The following is a 15756-nucleotide window of genomic DNA, read 5'->3' as shown; positions in this document are numbered from 1 at the left end:
GTTTGCCAGGTCATTATATACTCTCTGTGCTACATTTTTTGTTTGATAGTCTAATGCAGTTTTTAGTCAGAGCTTACTTTAGTCTCACCTTGTCTAGTCATATGTCTACCCTTCTATGTTCCTCCTGTGGTCAAGTCAGTCTTGTTTTTCCCCCTCGGGATAGTTTTTGTTTGCTTTTTGTTTTATTTTTTATTATTAATAAAGCCCAATTTTTCTTGTAATTGAGTCCTTGCTCCTTCCATCACCCTCATACCTGACAGAATCAAAGTATGGTTAATGTATGTGTTTTACTGAATTATGCTAATTATTTCCATATTTATGCTTGTCATGCACAACAATCCCTTATATGTGCAAGTCAGTTTAATGAGGAAGTGCTCCACTAGAGGAAGGATGCAGCTTGTACACCCATGTGCTGCTTCTGCAGTTTTACAACTAAAGCTTCTGAGAACACTGTGAACGGTTTGACTTGAAGCGGTAAGGTCAATTTTAATTTCATATGCAGTTTTCTTTACTGGCATGACACATATTTTCTATATGCACTGCCACATTCAAATATTGAATAATATATTGAAAATTTGAATGCATAGCATTTATATTAATGCTCAAGCAATGTTTCTTTTTTTGTGTGCAGATCTGTGGAATGCATGTTTAAAATGCAGATCATTTCAAGCTGTACAATCCTCTCTATGTTAGTATTAAATATTTTGTGTACAGGTACGTATTACATGTTTTACAGTAACATTTAAGTTGAAATATTTGTACTAAATTTGAAAAAATATGTTGTTTTTTTTCAATAAAACTTCACACTCCTCAACCATCACTTCTATATGTAAAATGTACATCATACACACTATGTACATGTGAAGTTTATGTAGCTTCATACATGCACATGTATTGAGCATGAACAGGCAACTATTATTTTAAGATACGAGATGTCCTGTGTCCAGGCATTTCATCACTTTCTTCTGTTATTCAAGGCCATGGAAAAGAGCACTGGACCATCACCTTCAATCCGCCAGTAATTACTGCAGTTCCAGGATTATGTGCTCTGATTTCATGTACCTTCACCTATCCAGAAGCAGCAAAACCTATTGATAACGTTCAGTGGATAGTGTGTAAAAATGTTCAATGTAACAAAAATGAAAAAATGTTCAAGGGGAAAGTGAGTACACAAAATAAAATCGAACTGGAAGAGAAGGAAACTGAAACAGAGCGGATTAAGATGCTTGAACCTGATCTGACCAAAAACAACTGCAGCATCATCATGAAAGATATAAAAGCAGAAGATGAAAATGAATATGCATTCAGAGTGGAGGGGCAGAATATACAGAAAAGCACATATAAACCCACAGTTAAAATTATTATTCAAGGTAATGCTTGCTTGTGTTTGGCAAAGATTAAAAGGTCCTGCCTTTTTCTCTAGTCTGATGTTCTCTTTCAGTTCTCAGTTGTTTCAGTTGTTTCACACTTTCTGATGCTATGATTTCATAATCTCAGCAGAGGAACTATGTTGGACATGATCTCTTAGATAAAGAAACTTAAACGGTTGTGCTATGCTAATCACACTGCTTTTTCTTTTCATCTTAGTAAAATATGCATTTGATCTGAATCTGTCCTCAAAGAATGACTCAATTATTTACACTGTGGAAATCTGCAATGTCTACAATATGTTGTGTACCTCTCTTTGCAGACGAGCCTATAATGGATATTCCTTCTCTCAGTGAAGGAGTGGAAGCCAATCTGACATGTTCAGCTCCTTTTCCTTGCCCGGAAACTCCACCTGAAATAACATGGTGGATCAAGACAAGAGGAGAAAATATCATCAATCTCAAGGATGACATCACTCTGATCACCAGAAGCCTTTACATCTCAACTTTGCCCTTGACTCCAACCTCCAAAATGCACAATGCCACTGTAGGATGTGACGTGAGCTATGGAAACAAAACCATCAGTGCCAGTAGGACACTAGAAGTCACGTGTGAGTACAAGTATACATATTTAACCAAACTTCTTGAAAAGGCATGTTTCTTTGACAATTGCTAAAAACAAAAATTCAGAAATTCAGTTTAGAAGAGTGTAGGCGTCACTGCTCAGATCTACCATCTTCTACCATTGATCAATGAGTAGAACTAAAATTATTTATTTCTTGCATACTGTGTCTATATGGTGTCAAAACTAATGCAGTTGCTCTTTTTCAGATGTACAGACTCTTCGAATTCTTGGCGATGACACAGTGATGGAAGGTGACACTCTCCGCCTGAACTGCACTGTTGAGAGTCACCCACCGTCCTCTGATCCTGTATGGAGGTTCAATGGAACTGCAGATAAAATCAGGAACTACACGTCTGCAGAAAATCTCATGATTACCAATATGAGAAAGGAGCATGCTGGGATATACGTCTGTGAGATGACTTATATGATGGAGACTTTGAATGCATCCATCACTATCAATGTCATTCGTAAGTAGAACCAGATTCCACATGAAATGTTGATAACCGTGCCACAGACTTACAAACATAATTCACTTATATATAGACAAATGTCAGAAATTCAAGACTATAACAATTTGTGTTCTTAAATTCAAGGTAAAGAAGCTATCCAAATGCAAGTGGACATTAGAATGATAATAGGATTTTTGTTTGGGATATCATTTTCAGCAGTCATCTTCTCTGTGGTTTTGTGCTGTCATGAGTCTTGGCACAGGTACGGAAGTGCTTAAAATGTCTACATTTTGTTGCACCTCGTGCATCTTATACTATTTACATGAAGGTGTTTTGAGTGATATTGAGATGGGATTCTGGTTGATGTGAAAGCATGTGAACACTGTTGTCCACAGTCATGATAATCAGTATATTTTACTCCATTTGCTTGTCTTATTCCCTAAATATGTTTTCCAGCAGAGACGAGATACATGAAGTGATGGCCACAGACACGGACACTGAAGTTATACTGGAGGTTTTTTATGACCAACAAGGACATCAGAAAGTTTATTATTAAAAAAGCTCATAGGGAGGTCCTTAAATTCCCATTATGTTGTATTTTGCTTGATCTAAAATTGTAAAATATCTGGAGGTTATTGCTATTTCATTTGTTATGTTTATATAATTTAGTCTATATTTAATATAGGCTATACTTTTTACAAATACAGTACAGAAACTTTATCCTATCTGAGCTTATTTTTTTGTCTTTAGGATTAACAATCCTTATCCATTTATATATGTACAGTATATTGTATTATACAGTATAAAAATTATGAATTGAATAGTTTTGTCATTCCATATTGTTTTCTTCATGCTCCGGTGTACTTCTTTTTTTTTATTTTTTTTTATTTTTTTACACTTAAACTGTGAATTACTTCAGAGTGTTCAAATGCATCATTTCACCCTTTCTGTGTTTTAAAGGATGTTTGTAGAACTAAAGTAAATTGTATACCCCCCAGGTGTACATTATCCATACATATGAGAAACTGTGTAGAACATGGAAATTTGTGTGGAGTTTTTTTGTTGTTGTTGAAAAATGTAAGCAAAATATTAGGTCTATTAGATATAAGATTACAGTTTTTCTTGATTGCTTAAACACTATAACCAGGCTTTTGAACTAAAATTTCAAAACACCATTTATCAAAAAGCATACCTGTCAAGTTCTGTGTGTTTTCTGACTGACCACAGCTCTGCCCAAACTTGAAAACTGCTTTATCTCTGATGAATGCAAAGGACAACTCAAATCTGTTCACTTTATGATTTTTTATTTTCTTAAAGATGGTTTGATAGATTTGGGATGGAACAGAATAGGTTGATAACCTTTAAGATACACAAACCAAAAACATGAATTAGTTACAAATAAATCTCAATACCACTTTCTCAAAGTAATAATAAATAAATGTTACTGAATCCTCAAACCAAACCAAACAAAGTCATTCAGATTAACCTAGGATCTCTAATAGTTAATAATTGAAATACCAATCCCATAATTAAACTTATATAATTTAAACAATACACATGCTTAGAGTAACGTTACTTCTGTCAAGTTCTACGTTCACATAATAAAGTCTTCACTGTTTAATTTAAATTGCACGTTACAACCAAGCAAAAGTCATATAGAAGCCTGAACTCAACACATTCAATCACATTCTGTCCTACCAGTTGCGTCTTTGGATGATCAGGAGCTGTGGTCATAGTATCTTTTTTCAGGAACGGGTGAGAGGGCCAACTGAGCTCTTACTAGTGATGTGACATAGAGTGCCGAAGTAATGACGTCACTTTGTACTCACTTAAAAAAGTTGGGTTAAAAACGACCCAACAGCTAACCCAATGGTGGGTTGATATAGCACCGACCTATTGTTGGGTTATTTTAACCCAATAAATTAGGTAATTAGTTTTACCCAATAAATTGGGTTACAAAAAACGAATCTGTTGGGTTATTTGGTCAAAATGCTTTAATCAACCTAGTATTATTATAATTAACTATTATTGCCATGTAAATAAATAACTCACAACTTAAGTATATTAACAATGCTTTATTTACATTCAATTAGACATTGCATTCAAAAGTTATTGATAAAATTCTAAGAAACATTGGAATACAAATGTTTTAATATATATTAAACATATATGTTTTAAGTTCTAAGAAACATGGAATACAAAAACAAAAATAAACAAACAAAACAAACCAAAGCTTGTCCAGCTTATCCAATTATAAACTGCCTAAGTAGGCGACAGTGAGTTGATGGAACTCCTCCTGGCACAGAATATATTGTGTGTTGTAGAAACTGCCAAACAGCTGCTGCAGGCTTTGGATACTCAATGTCTACAACATAAAATAATTTAAAGCATGTATCCACAGCTTGTAAAAGGCTGTCTTGCTCTAGTGCCGCTCCTCCCACAATGACGAAGGCTTGTGAGCAGTTGAATTTATCCCCAATCTGCAGGACATGAGGGAATTGCCTCCGTTGCTCCTCCTCCTCCAAATATTGAATGATGTTTGTTCCAACCTTTAAAAAAAAAAAATTAAATGGTAAATATGCACACATGGATCAAATATTACCCAAATTGTGTTGTCATAAATGATGCACCTACAAATCATTTCAACAAATGCTATAAAGTAACAATTATTATTTGAGGTGTTTTAAAATTGTCTGGTTTTGCAATAACACCACAAATTAGCAAAAATATAACTTAAATGCCACTAAAAGAAAAGATGTAGAGTTTGATTGTCAAATTATATTTATTTTAATGAACCAAATGCAGATTTTTTTTTAATGTGTATATAAAACCAACACCAATTAGCAGAAATGAAGTTGTGTATGCATGTGTGTGCACCTGCATTTGTGTTTGTGTGGGGTCATGTTTGTCCCAAAATGCATTTGTGACTCAAGGCTTTCCTTTCTGTGTGAAAATGTTCTGATTTATTCTGGATTTATTGATGTAAAAAAAATAAAAATAATAACTCTTGGGAATTGTGTTCCAAATAAGAAAGAAATTCAAACAGGTTATTAGGGACATGGTGAAAAAATTATGACCAATTTAAAACATTTTGGTGGACTACTTTAAGGAGAGGTGCCATTTGAATAATTTATTATCCTTCATTACTAGTAGGCCTAAGTTCTAATTTTCATGAAGTCAAATTAAAAAGGTTTCACTATATTAGTGATGCTGCTATATGCTTGCTACATTATCTCTCACCTGCAAATCTGTCGATTAATGTTTCAAGGTTCCACTTCTGAAGCGTTTCCCTTACATATGAATCCATAGCATCCTGTGTAAAAAAAAGTTTAGTTAATATAAAGTGAATTAACAAAAATAATGTTGTGACAATATGCTTTATTTGTCACTAACAATTTGTCACTAACCTACTATAAATTCACTGTAAAATCACAGCTGTAATTTTACAGTATGAGCTCCTGCAATGGCCATGTATTATGGTAAATTACCTCCATTTAAAATGTCCTTTTACTGCTATGTGTCATTTAAAAAGTAATAAATGTTATTATAAAGGAATAAAGTCTCAAACAACCGTCATTTTATTTAATGGGTAAGTTATGTGGTGATCTGAAAAGTGTTATGTAACTTAACTGGCTATTGTAATAACTTACTATCCAGTCATAGTTATATTTTATAATTTTTTATCTTTATAGAGTTGTCTAGATAAAATGTTTAATTAGGGTGTCCATATTTCGGGGCTTTTAATCGGGAACATGGGAAATTTCTCGGTAAATCGTTTGTGAATTTACATTTGGGCTCTTTTTTATCGCAGTTCAGGAGCCATGTGCCACTGTTGACAAGCCGTGGTGCAGTTTTGCGTTACGTACATCAGCCCGGTCTCACCCCAAAACGTCATATACTGACGCGTCTTGACCATGCGTCAACATACGACGAAAAGGGTACCCCTTTAACGTCAATATGAGACGCAGACAGAAGCGCACCAGCAGCGCCTCCTAGCGGTACCCTAACGCATACCTAAACCTACCCATAACCCGAATCGTCACACATGGACGTTATGGGGGTACCCTTTTCGTCGTATGTTGACGCATGGTCAAGACGCGTCAGTACATCAAGACCGACCGAACAATGGTGCGAGAAGGCGCGATCTAATTCTAAAGCAATGCAAAAACGCACACAATGAATGGCATCCCGGCCGGACGCATTTTTTTTTTAGGTCCAAAAAGAAGACATGTCCGGGAAAAAGAGGACGTATGGTCAGCCTAATTTAACACTTTGTAGTATTTTAAATTCACACTGTAGTTGGGATAAAACAAGTAAACATTTGCGCTACAATGTAGGCCTTTATATAACTCAGCATACCTTCTTCCTGTAAGTGACTGCGACACTGGATGGATGGACCAGGCTTCCGCTGGGTCTTGAAGCCGAGCGCGTCGGTTAATATATGAAAATATGAATAACTTTCCCCAAAAGAATCGGAAAGAACATAGAAAGTTAGGAAGAGTATCACAACCGAGTATTATTCGCCTAACACACGAAATACCAAGATGGCGGCGCGTGTACAACGCGAGGCTCAGCGTCTCTCCAGCTTTTGCAAACTGTGTATTATATATTTAGTTATTTTTAGCTTAGTTATTCGTAACCACTTTGCATTAACCTCATATAGCCGTCACACACTTTTGGACATCAAACTACGCTGCACAAACATTGCAATGGATACAGAAATATACCAACTGTTACCCCCGGAGCTATTCCGGTCCCTGGACTCGAGTGAATCAGCCAGACCGACAGGAAGTGCACGTCGCCGGCGCTGTGAGCGTAAACAAAGACGGGGTAAGCGGAGCGGCCTGCGGGCTAGGCTAAAGCTCAACCCGCATCGCCAAAGTCTACCTAGCATCTTCCTTGCTAACGTACGGTCTCTGGCAAATAAGGTAGACGAACTACGGCTCCGGATCACCCAGAAAAAGTTTATGGATTGCAATGTTATGGTTTTCACGGAAACTTGGCTCAATAACACCATCCCAGCCAGCGCGATTGAGCTACAAGGGTGTAACATCTACAGAGCCGACAGAACAGTCGCAGACTCCGGTAAAAGCAAAGGTGGGGGTGTTTGCATTTATGTAAACAGAGCGTGGTGCACCGATGCTGTTATTATTAAATCCCACTGTTCGGCTGACATTGAATACCTGTTCATCAAGTGTAGACCGTTCTACCTGCCCCGTGAGTTTTCATCTATCATAATTACTGCAGTTTATGTACCCCCGGATGCCACTGCTAAACTAGCTATGAAAGAACTCTGTTCTGCTGTTAATAAGCTGCAGACAGTGCACCCAGAGGGTGTTTTCATCATTGCTGGTGATTTTAACCATGCCAAATTGAGGTCAGTACTCCCCAAATTTTATCAAAACGTTTCATGCCCTACAAGAGGTGCTAATACTCTTGATAATGTTTATACAAACATCTCTGATGCCTACAAAGCTATCCCCCAGCCCCATGTTGGACAATCTGATCATTTATCTTTGTTCCTACTCCCCAAATATATCCCTGTCATCAAACGTGTGAAACCTACTGTGAAGACTGTAAAAGTGTGGCTGGAGGAAGCCGACTCTCTACTACAGCAAGAGTTTCAGAACACAGACTGGAATATGTTTGCCCGTCAAGCTACTTTGGTCTCTCACACAGATATTAATATCTACACAAGTTCCGTTCTGCACTATATCAACAGGTGTGTTGACAAAGTATCCACCCAAAGAATTATTAAAGTATTCCCCAACCAGAAACCCTGGATGAACAAGGAAGTTCGATTCCTGTTAAAGGCACGTGATGTTGCCTTTAAAACTGGTGACAGGGATGCCTACAGTTTATCCAGAGCCAACCTGAAAAGGGGTATCAAAGCAGCTAAACATAATTACAAACTGCGGATCGAGGACAAATTCAATAACAACGACCCTCGTCGTATGTGGAGAGGCATTCATGCTATCACTGATTACAAACCATCCAACAGCACCCACTCAACCAGCAAGCCTACCCTCCTAGACGATCTGAACGTCTTTTATGCTCGCTTTGATTTGGAAAACACAGAATCTCCTATCAAAGCAGAGCTCCCACCTGATCACCTGCCACTCACGCTTACCACCGGTGATGTGTGCTCTGCCCTGGGCAGGGTGAATGCACATAAAGCTGCTGGCCCTGATGGCATCCCAGGCCGAGTGCTTAGGGTTTGTGCAGTACAGCTGGCAGACGTCTTCACCAACATCTTTAACCTCTCTTTGGCCCAGGCCATCGTCCCGACCTGTTTCAAAACAACCACCATTGTGCCAGTTCCAAAACCTGGTGCTGGATTGGCCCTTAATGACTTTCGTCCCGTCGCCCTCACGCCGATCATCGCAAAGTGTTTTGAGAGGCTGGTTCTCTCTCATCTGAAAAAGTGCCTGCCCCCAACACTTGACCCATTTCAGTTCGCCTACAAATCCAACAGGTCAACTGAGGATGCCATTGCCTCAGCTCTCCATACTTCTTTGAATCACTTGGATAAAAGCAATACATATGTCAGAATGTTATTCATTGATTTTAGTTCTGCTTTTAATACTGTGATTCCATCCAAGCTAATCTCTAAACTCATTGATCTTTGCATCAGCCCTTCCCTTTGTAACTGGATCCTGGACTTTCTTACTAACAGACCACAGTCTGTTAGGATCGACAACCAACACTCCTCCATTCTCGCCTTGAACACTGGTGTGCCACAGGGCTCCAATCCTTTACTCTCTCTTTACCCACAACTGCCAATCTGAGCATGTCTCAAACTCCATAATCAAGTTTGCAGATGATATCACGGTGGTTGGCCTGGTCAGTGGTGATAATGAAAAGGCCTACAGGGAAGAGGTTGATCATCTGATAGAGTGGTGTGCAAGCAATAATCTTATACTCAATACCCAGAAGACTAAGGAGCTGATTGTGGACTACCGGCGGACTAAGAAAGGCTACACACACACTCCCATTTATATTGATGGGTCTCAAGTGGAAAGAGTGTCTAGTTTCAAATTCCTGGGTGTACATATTTCTGAGGACCTTACCTGGACCATCAATACTGCTAGTCTCATCAAAAAGGCACAACAGCGCCTCTACTTCCTTAGGAAACTAAAGAAAGCCCGCCTGTCCCCCCTTATACTGCTGAACTTCTACCTATGCGTTATTCAAAGTATCTTAACAAACTGTATCACAGTGTGGTATGGCAACTGCACTGTTTCAGACCAGAATGCCCTCCAACGGGTGGTCAAAACGGCCCAAAACATCATTGGTACTAAACTGCCTTCGATCAAAGACATTTACCATGAGCGATGCCTACAAAGGGTAAGATGCATTATTAAAGACACTTCTCATCCCACCCATGGACTATTTACTCTTCTCCCATCTGGGAGACGATATAGGAGCTTTCGCTGTCGCACGAGCAGATTCAGGAACAGTTTCTGCCCATCTGCGGTTAATAGACTAAACGCTAAACTAAAATGAGGAACACTACATCCAACCCGGTTGTGGCCATTGGCCAGTTATACATATTCCAACCCCCAACTTTGTTAGACAACTGCACTTGAGCTGGTCTCTGCATCTGTATTCTTTATTCTGCTCTTTAAAAAAAAAAAAAAAAAAACCTTTTTTTTATTTTTATTATTGTTATTTTATTATTAGTATTCCTGTTTGCACTCCTGGTCAGATGCTAACTATGTTTCATTGGCTTTGTACTTGTATTTTGTCAATGACAATAAACTGAATCTGAATCTGAATCTGAATTAAGAAATTGGCTGGCTATATTGCCATATTGGTGTCGTTAGTCGCAGATAGCGGACAAAAAGCAGTCAGCTGGGAGAAATAAACATGGAAATTGAACTGAACATTTAGAAAAAAACGGCAATAATACTATGTAAGAGCTTAAAGTCACATATCGAAAAAAACAAACATGTATACAATATGCATACTGTAGGCTATAGTGTAATATTAACTCACCCGTGTATCTTCTGTCAGCTGCGGGGATCAACCGTTGAAATTTGAATTTTAACCCAACGGGCTGCGTTGTTATAGAAACAACCCAATAAATGATCCGAATAACCCAACAGAACGACCCAATATTTTTAACCCAGCTATTGGGTACACAAAATAACCCAACGTTTTTTAGAGTGTAGGCCAACCCGGAAGTTAGCGGCGCATGGGTTCCCTCGATCAAAAAGCAATGCATTTTCCCCATAGACTTTTGGAAAATCGCAAAAAATAAGATCTGTGTTCAACAAAGAGTTGTGACCCTTACACGTTTTGTCTATCAAGATAATCTTTACAAGTTAATCCAAAATGTATACATTTTGAAGCCTAAATAAAGCCGTCGGATATAAAATGCTAACGGTAGGCTATCAACGGACTACAGCACACCATGGTCGCGGATCAACGTCATCATCAAGCTTCCTCAAACTCACTCGCTCGCTCATTATGATCTGCGCTGTGTATGAACTTATTTTTTACAGTCTATGGTATGAACCTATTTTTACAGTCTATGGTATGTTTTTACAGTCTATGGTATGAACACTTATCCACTTTTTCATGAGAAATACTGCCCCTTCTGTTTTTCAAAAAATGTTAGAAACTAATTTTGTTTATGCGTGCCTCTCTGAGATTTTTTAAATATTTTGTTAATGTTTTATTTATTCGTTTATTATTTTGTTAGTTTACATAAACCTTAATATTATTTTCTTTGTGATTAAGATTATTATGCCTGATCATTGTGCCCCAAATAAACTTTAAAGATTATCTTTCACTGTATTATTATGTTTGATTGTATGTTTGCATACCATTTGCTAATTCGCCAGGAAAAAAAAAAACGCGCTTTAACAATCTCAGAAGCACTAACGTTAGCTATGGCCGTATCAATTTCCATGTCCTTTTTCTTAGACGATAGAAAAACCATAGATCGAAGAGAGAACAACTATAAATCTGGACATGAACAGTGCAGCTTAGATGCTGGTTTACTTGCCGGTATTGTAAGGGCCAGCATGAGGTACAAGGTTAATCGAGTAAGTAAAACTAGGGAGAGATAGAGGAGTTATAATAGTGTTCTATGTATTTAAGATAACTATACAAATAATCTCTGAACAAGCATAACGCAGTTCAATTCCAAACATTTAATATAATAGTTGTATATAATTATATATGTTGAATTTAAAGAGAATTGTCAATAGCAAATGCTTATTATAATATATTATAATTAAACCATATATGTTCCCTAAATAAACCATATATACTCATTTTGTTAACATTTTCTATTTTTACCTGGTAATCCACAAGCCCCAATGTGAGAGCCTGTGTAGTAAATTTTATCTCACATTCACATTACTGTGAGCTGACTGGAGTGTAGTTACAATAGTATACAAGTAATATGCAATAGTTTAACATTTAATTTGTGTATTTGTCAGACAGTCAACTTACAGTGCATTAAGGCTATACATATCAGCGTGTTCTCTGGGAATTGTCCACGTTTATATAGCACATTAAATATAGTTAACATTTACTACTAAAATAACAAAGATTAATATCATTGCCTGCTTTAACTACCGGCAATGCTGTTTACAAATACAATCATATTATTATAGGTGGGTAAAAGCCAAGTTCACAAGGTGCAGGACCCACCCTTTCTATAATTATATCCAAACAAGTTACAATAAAAGTCAATAAACCAGGTATTATTTTGAATATTTTAATTAAACACATTTCTCAACGTAACGTTAGCCTTTAATAAAACTGCAGCGGATCTAATCTATTAAACAGTGGCAAAGTAAACAAGCTTTTAGATATTTTAAGAGAAAGACAAAAGGTATTTTAGCTGTTGATTTGGTTATGAAAAACGTTTATTCTTGCTACTGCTAGCCTTTTTTACTCCATCTGGCACGAACCCAGAATCTCCGCTGGATAACATCGGACGGAAAACAAACGAGATTTAATTCGATGACTTGTGGTTGCATCTCGGGACAAAACAAAAATAACGTTATGTAGGCTATATTAACTGAAAGGTAAACTTCTAAGAACGTGAAGCTGAAACGCGGGCTAGTGAGAGATTTCATGTTTGTCATGATGACGTCTAAAGTCTCCGCCAAAGGATGTAGTCCCTTTTAGCAACTTGTTAGCAACCACCGTTTTTAAGACACAATAAAGTTTTAAAAAATCACAAGCAGGTTATAACTGGTGTGTTTTATGTCATAGACCAAAACGTGAAAATATTTAGAGGCTTTGTTAACCACAGACCTTATTTCAGGCGATTTAGCAAAAACCCATTCAAAAAACCCATAGACTTTAGGGCGAGGGAACCCGTAGTGCTAAAATGCTAACTCACTTCCGCGTTTTGGCCTACAAAGTGACGTCATAACTTCGGCACTCGATTTGAACCGAGGCGTCGAAGCCATAGACAGTATAAGAGGTCGGAGCTTGTGTTGAGAAAAAATGGGCGTGCCAGATGAAGCCGCGATTCGAGGCTTGTGTTGTTAACGTGAAAATCACGTGACTAATGACAAACGAGGCCTCGGTTTGTGTGGATACGTCATCGGTTTGGTCTGAGTGTCGCTTCCGGATAAAAGGCGGTTCGAAACTCGCGCCACCTTGTGGGTGTTGTCAGTAAAAGCAGTTGTAGTAGTGTCAGAGTCAGAGAGTTAGATAACTATCATTGTCATTGTCGTTATTGTGTCATATATGTGTTAGGGCTGTATATTATTACATTATCAGGTTAGAATAGTTATAGTATATTGTTAGTATTAATTATAGTAGGCTTAGCTATATTATAGTCTTGTTATATTAATTAGATAAGATTATTTGGATTGCTCTGGATTTTTTTATTTGGATTGTCCTTTTGGATTTGTTTGCTTTTTGTGACTCTTCCTTTTTCCTGGTAATGGAGTCAGCAAGAAAGAGGGAATCCTCCCCTGTCTGGGCTCAACAGAAGCATCAGTATCCTCATTTATACCAGCTGGCACTGCCATTTTTTAAATAAGTGTGTTACCCCAACACACTTGAAATAATTCTGTTTCTCAATAAAAATAGATTGTAATCCTTCCTTCCAGACTATTCTGTTGCAGTTTACTTTATTACACTCCCTCCAACATAAGCACTGCACTCAACACAGTGTCACTGTTGTTGTTCATACTGTCACTATCCAAACAATTAATGAATAATTAATTAACTGTGTGTGTGACTCTGCACAAGTAAATTCAGACAGAGAAAGATACATATTTTATATTATACACAGTAATGGACAAATGTCTGCTCATGTCTTTTTATTATTGCAAATGAAAGGTTACATACATCAACAGCGAGTACAAAATAAATAAATAAATACATATTTTTATTTATACAAATATTTTTCTAAAATATATATACAGGTTCAGAATGAATGAATTTGTCTGCTATTTCTTTGCACAGTAGCTAGGTGTCACTAGTGAGCAATGCTGAATGAAGCTTTGAGTAATGAACCTTTGGCTGAAGCAATGGGCTGCGAGGTATCAGTGGTTCAGGAAGCCTCATTTTGCCATCACTAGCTCTTACCAAACATTTCAATGCCATGCCCTTCCTTCGCCTGGTTCTACCAGACTCTCGTACATTTCATTTGTACAGAGAGTCTGGCCTCTCTCCATTGAGAAACGTTTACTTCCTTGTAGGCGGGTTCGCTGTTAAAGTTCAAAACTATTGGATCTGCCCAGAGTCACTCAGGATCTGCCATAGCCAATCGCTAACGTGTAGTCGTGACGTATGTCATGCGCCGAAACCGGCCGGAAACAACAAGTCCGAATGATCAGAGGATTATGTCAGATATTCTCTGATTATGTTTAGAATAAGATGTCTGTCAACGAGAGCTGCAGGTTTTGTTCATCGAATTTAAGAGTTCAAGGAACAATTGTAAATTCTAAATGTATATTTGACACTCAGTCATTTAATGCAGGTCTGTGGTCACTGTCTCAAAGAGCATGCACAGAGTCCAAATGAAAACAATTCCCCATCGTCCAAATTAAACACTTCCCCATCGTTAGTACACATTGATGGCCTAAGACACGAAACGAGCGGTTTGTGTGAGAAAACGAACAGTAGCCTATTTATATCGTTTTTACCTCTCTGAGGGCGCGCGCGCATCCTGGTGTGTGACGTGTGCGCAGACTGGTGCATAGATATATACACTAGAAGTCGCCTTGTCTACGGCAGTTCATTGGAACGAATGTCTTTAAGGCGACATCTAGTTTATATCTATGCCGCTGCGGTCGTTTCGGATCTGCCGCAAATGCTGTACAGTGATCACCGTCCAAAATGTCACGGTCATCGTGCACGCCGAGCTGCCCAGCACGAACTCCTAACTTTTCTGCCTCCTTCACTTGGTCCTCCATTAGTGCAACAAGAGGGGAGACGACAACAACTATCGGCTTTGCATACCTATCGTTCGCCTTAGCTAACTCATTAGCGGAGTGAGCTGGAAAATCTAACTTTTCCTGAACCCCGTGGGGAGGAGGGTCACAACATCATGGCCACCAACAAAACTTAGCAAACATTGTTCTTGCTCCGGCTTTAACTTCTATATATTCGGCAGTTTTGCAACAATGGACCGAATAGCTTTTCTCACGTCTTTCTCTGCTGCCATTACTGAACTCCAACGCAAACTGACGCACTACATCAACGTCATCGTTCTCAGCCACTCCCTCTGTTCGCTGATTGATTGGTCCTACAAAAAATTGGTTTCTGGAAACCTAAGAATAGGCTTGTTTGAGATGCGCCTTGCCTCGCCTGAAATGTATGCGAGAGTAGGCGGCTGCAGTGAGGGGAGGAGTGAAAAAAGCGCAGGCAAGCCGGACAGATCTCTCTTCTCGTAGTGGATCTGACCATTGCGAGATCAAAGATGGATGTCGCGGGATTCACGCTCGTGCAGTGTTGCTAATAAACTGGATGTAATTTAAGTTCTGTTGCTTTTATATGAAAATAAATAAAATGAACAAGACACCCAAAGTACTTGTTATTTAATTCCATTCCAAATACATGTTTATCAATATTTTTTTTCTTTAATACAGACATATGTGTTTTTATTTATTTTCTTTTTTTATAAAAATTAAATTGCATAACCCAAAGAGATCGCACTGTCAGATAGTTTGGGAATATTCACACATAACATATACACATAAAACCTGATATTAGAGTTTTAAAATCAAACATTTTAAAAGAGAACAATATACATCACAGTTGTTTAAACCAATGAGCATTAAGCTGTGTCGTCAGCAAGTCGTTTCCCATCGTGCTTTTGATCAGCGCAGTC

The 15756-nt window shown here is 38.0% G+C and overlaps 1 protein-coding gene and 1 long non-coding RNA gene across 5 annotated transcripts in view; one reads left to right on the top strand and one right to left on the bottom strand.

The window, feature by feature from the left end:
• LOC309505502 (sialic acid-binding Ig-like lectin 14) overlaps positions 1-15756 on the top strand; it is a 41784-nt gene that overhangs the window by 11196 nt on the left and 14832 nt on the right. The window contains exons 1-5 of one of the 4 annotated variants that reach the window (XM_082178897.1): positions 392-474; positions 632-714; positions 978-1370; positions 1691-1978; positions 2199-2459. The exons of 2 other annotated variants lie outside the window; for them this stretch is intronic. In XM_082178897.1, the coding sequence (XP_082035023.1) occupies positions 645-714; positions 978-1370; positions 1691-1978; positions 2199-2459 (1012 nt within the window). In that variant the 5' untranslated portion in view covers positions 392-474; positions 632-644. Of the gene's footprint in view, positions 1-391; positions 475-631; positions 715-977; positions 1371-1690; positions 1979-2198; positions 2460-15756 lie in introns of those variants that run through there. One more of the 4 variants, XM_082178896.1, reaches the window with a different exon arrangement.
• On the bottom strand, positions 4639-6913 carry LOC309505520. The gene is made up of 3 exons (XR_014208470.1): positions 6801-6913; positions 5682-5754; positions 4639-4990 (listed from the first exon to the last, which is right to left on the bottom strand). It is a non-coding gene; the product is annotated as an uncharacterized lncRNA (long non-coding RNA).

This window comes from Leuciscus leuciscus, assembly GCF_965113295.1.
Source record: "Leuciscus leuciscus genome assembly, chromosome: 9".
Classification (NCBI taxonomy): Eukaryota; Metazoa; Chordata; class Actinopteri; order Cypriniformes; family Leuciscidae; genus Leuciscus; species Leuciscus leuciscus.
The sequence above is the reverse complement of the archived record's forward strand: the minus strand, read 5'-3'. Positions and strand labels throughout refer to the sequence as shown.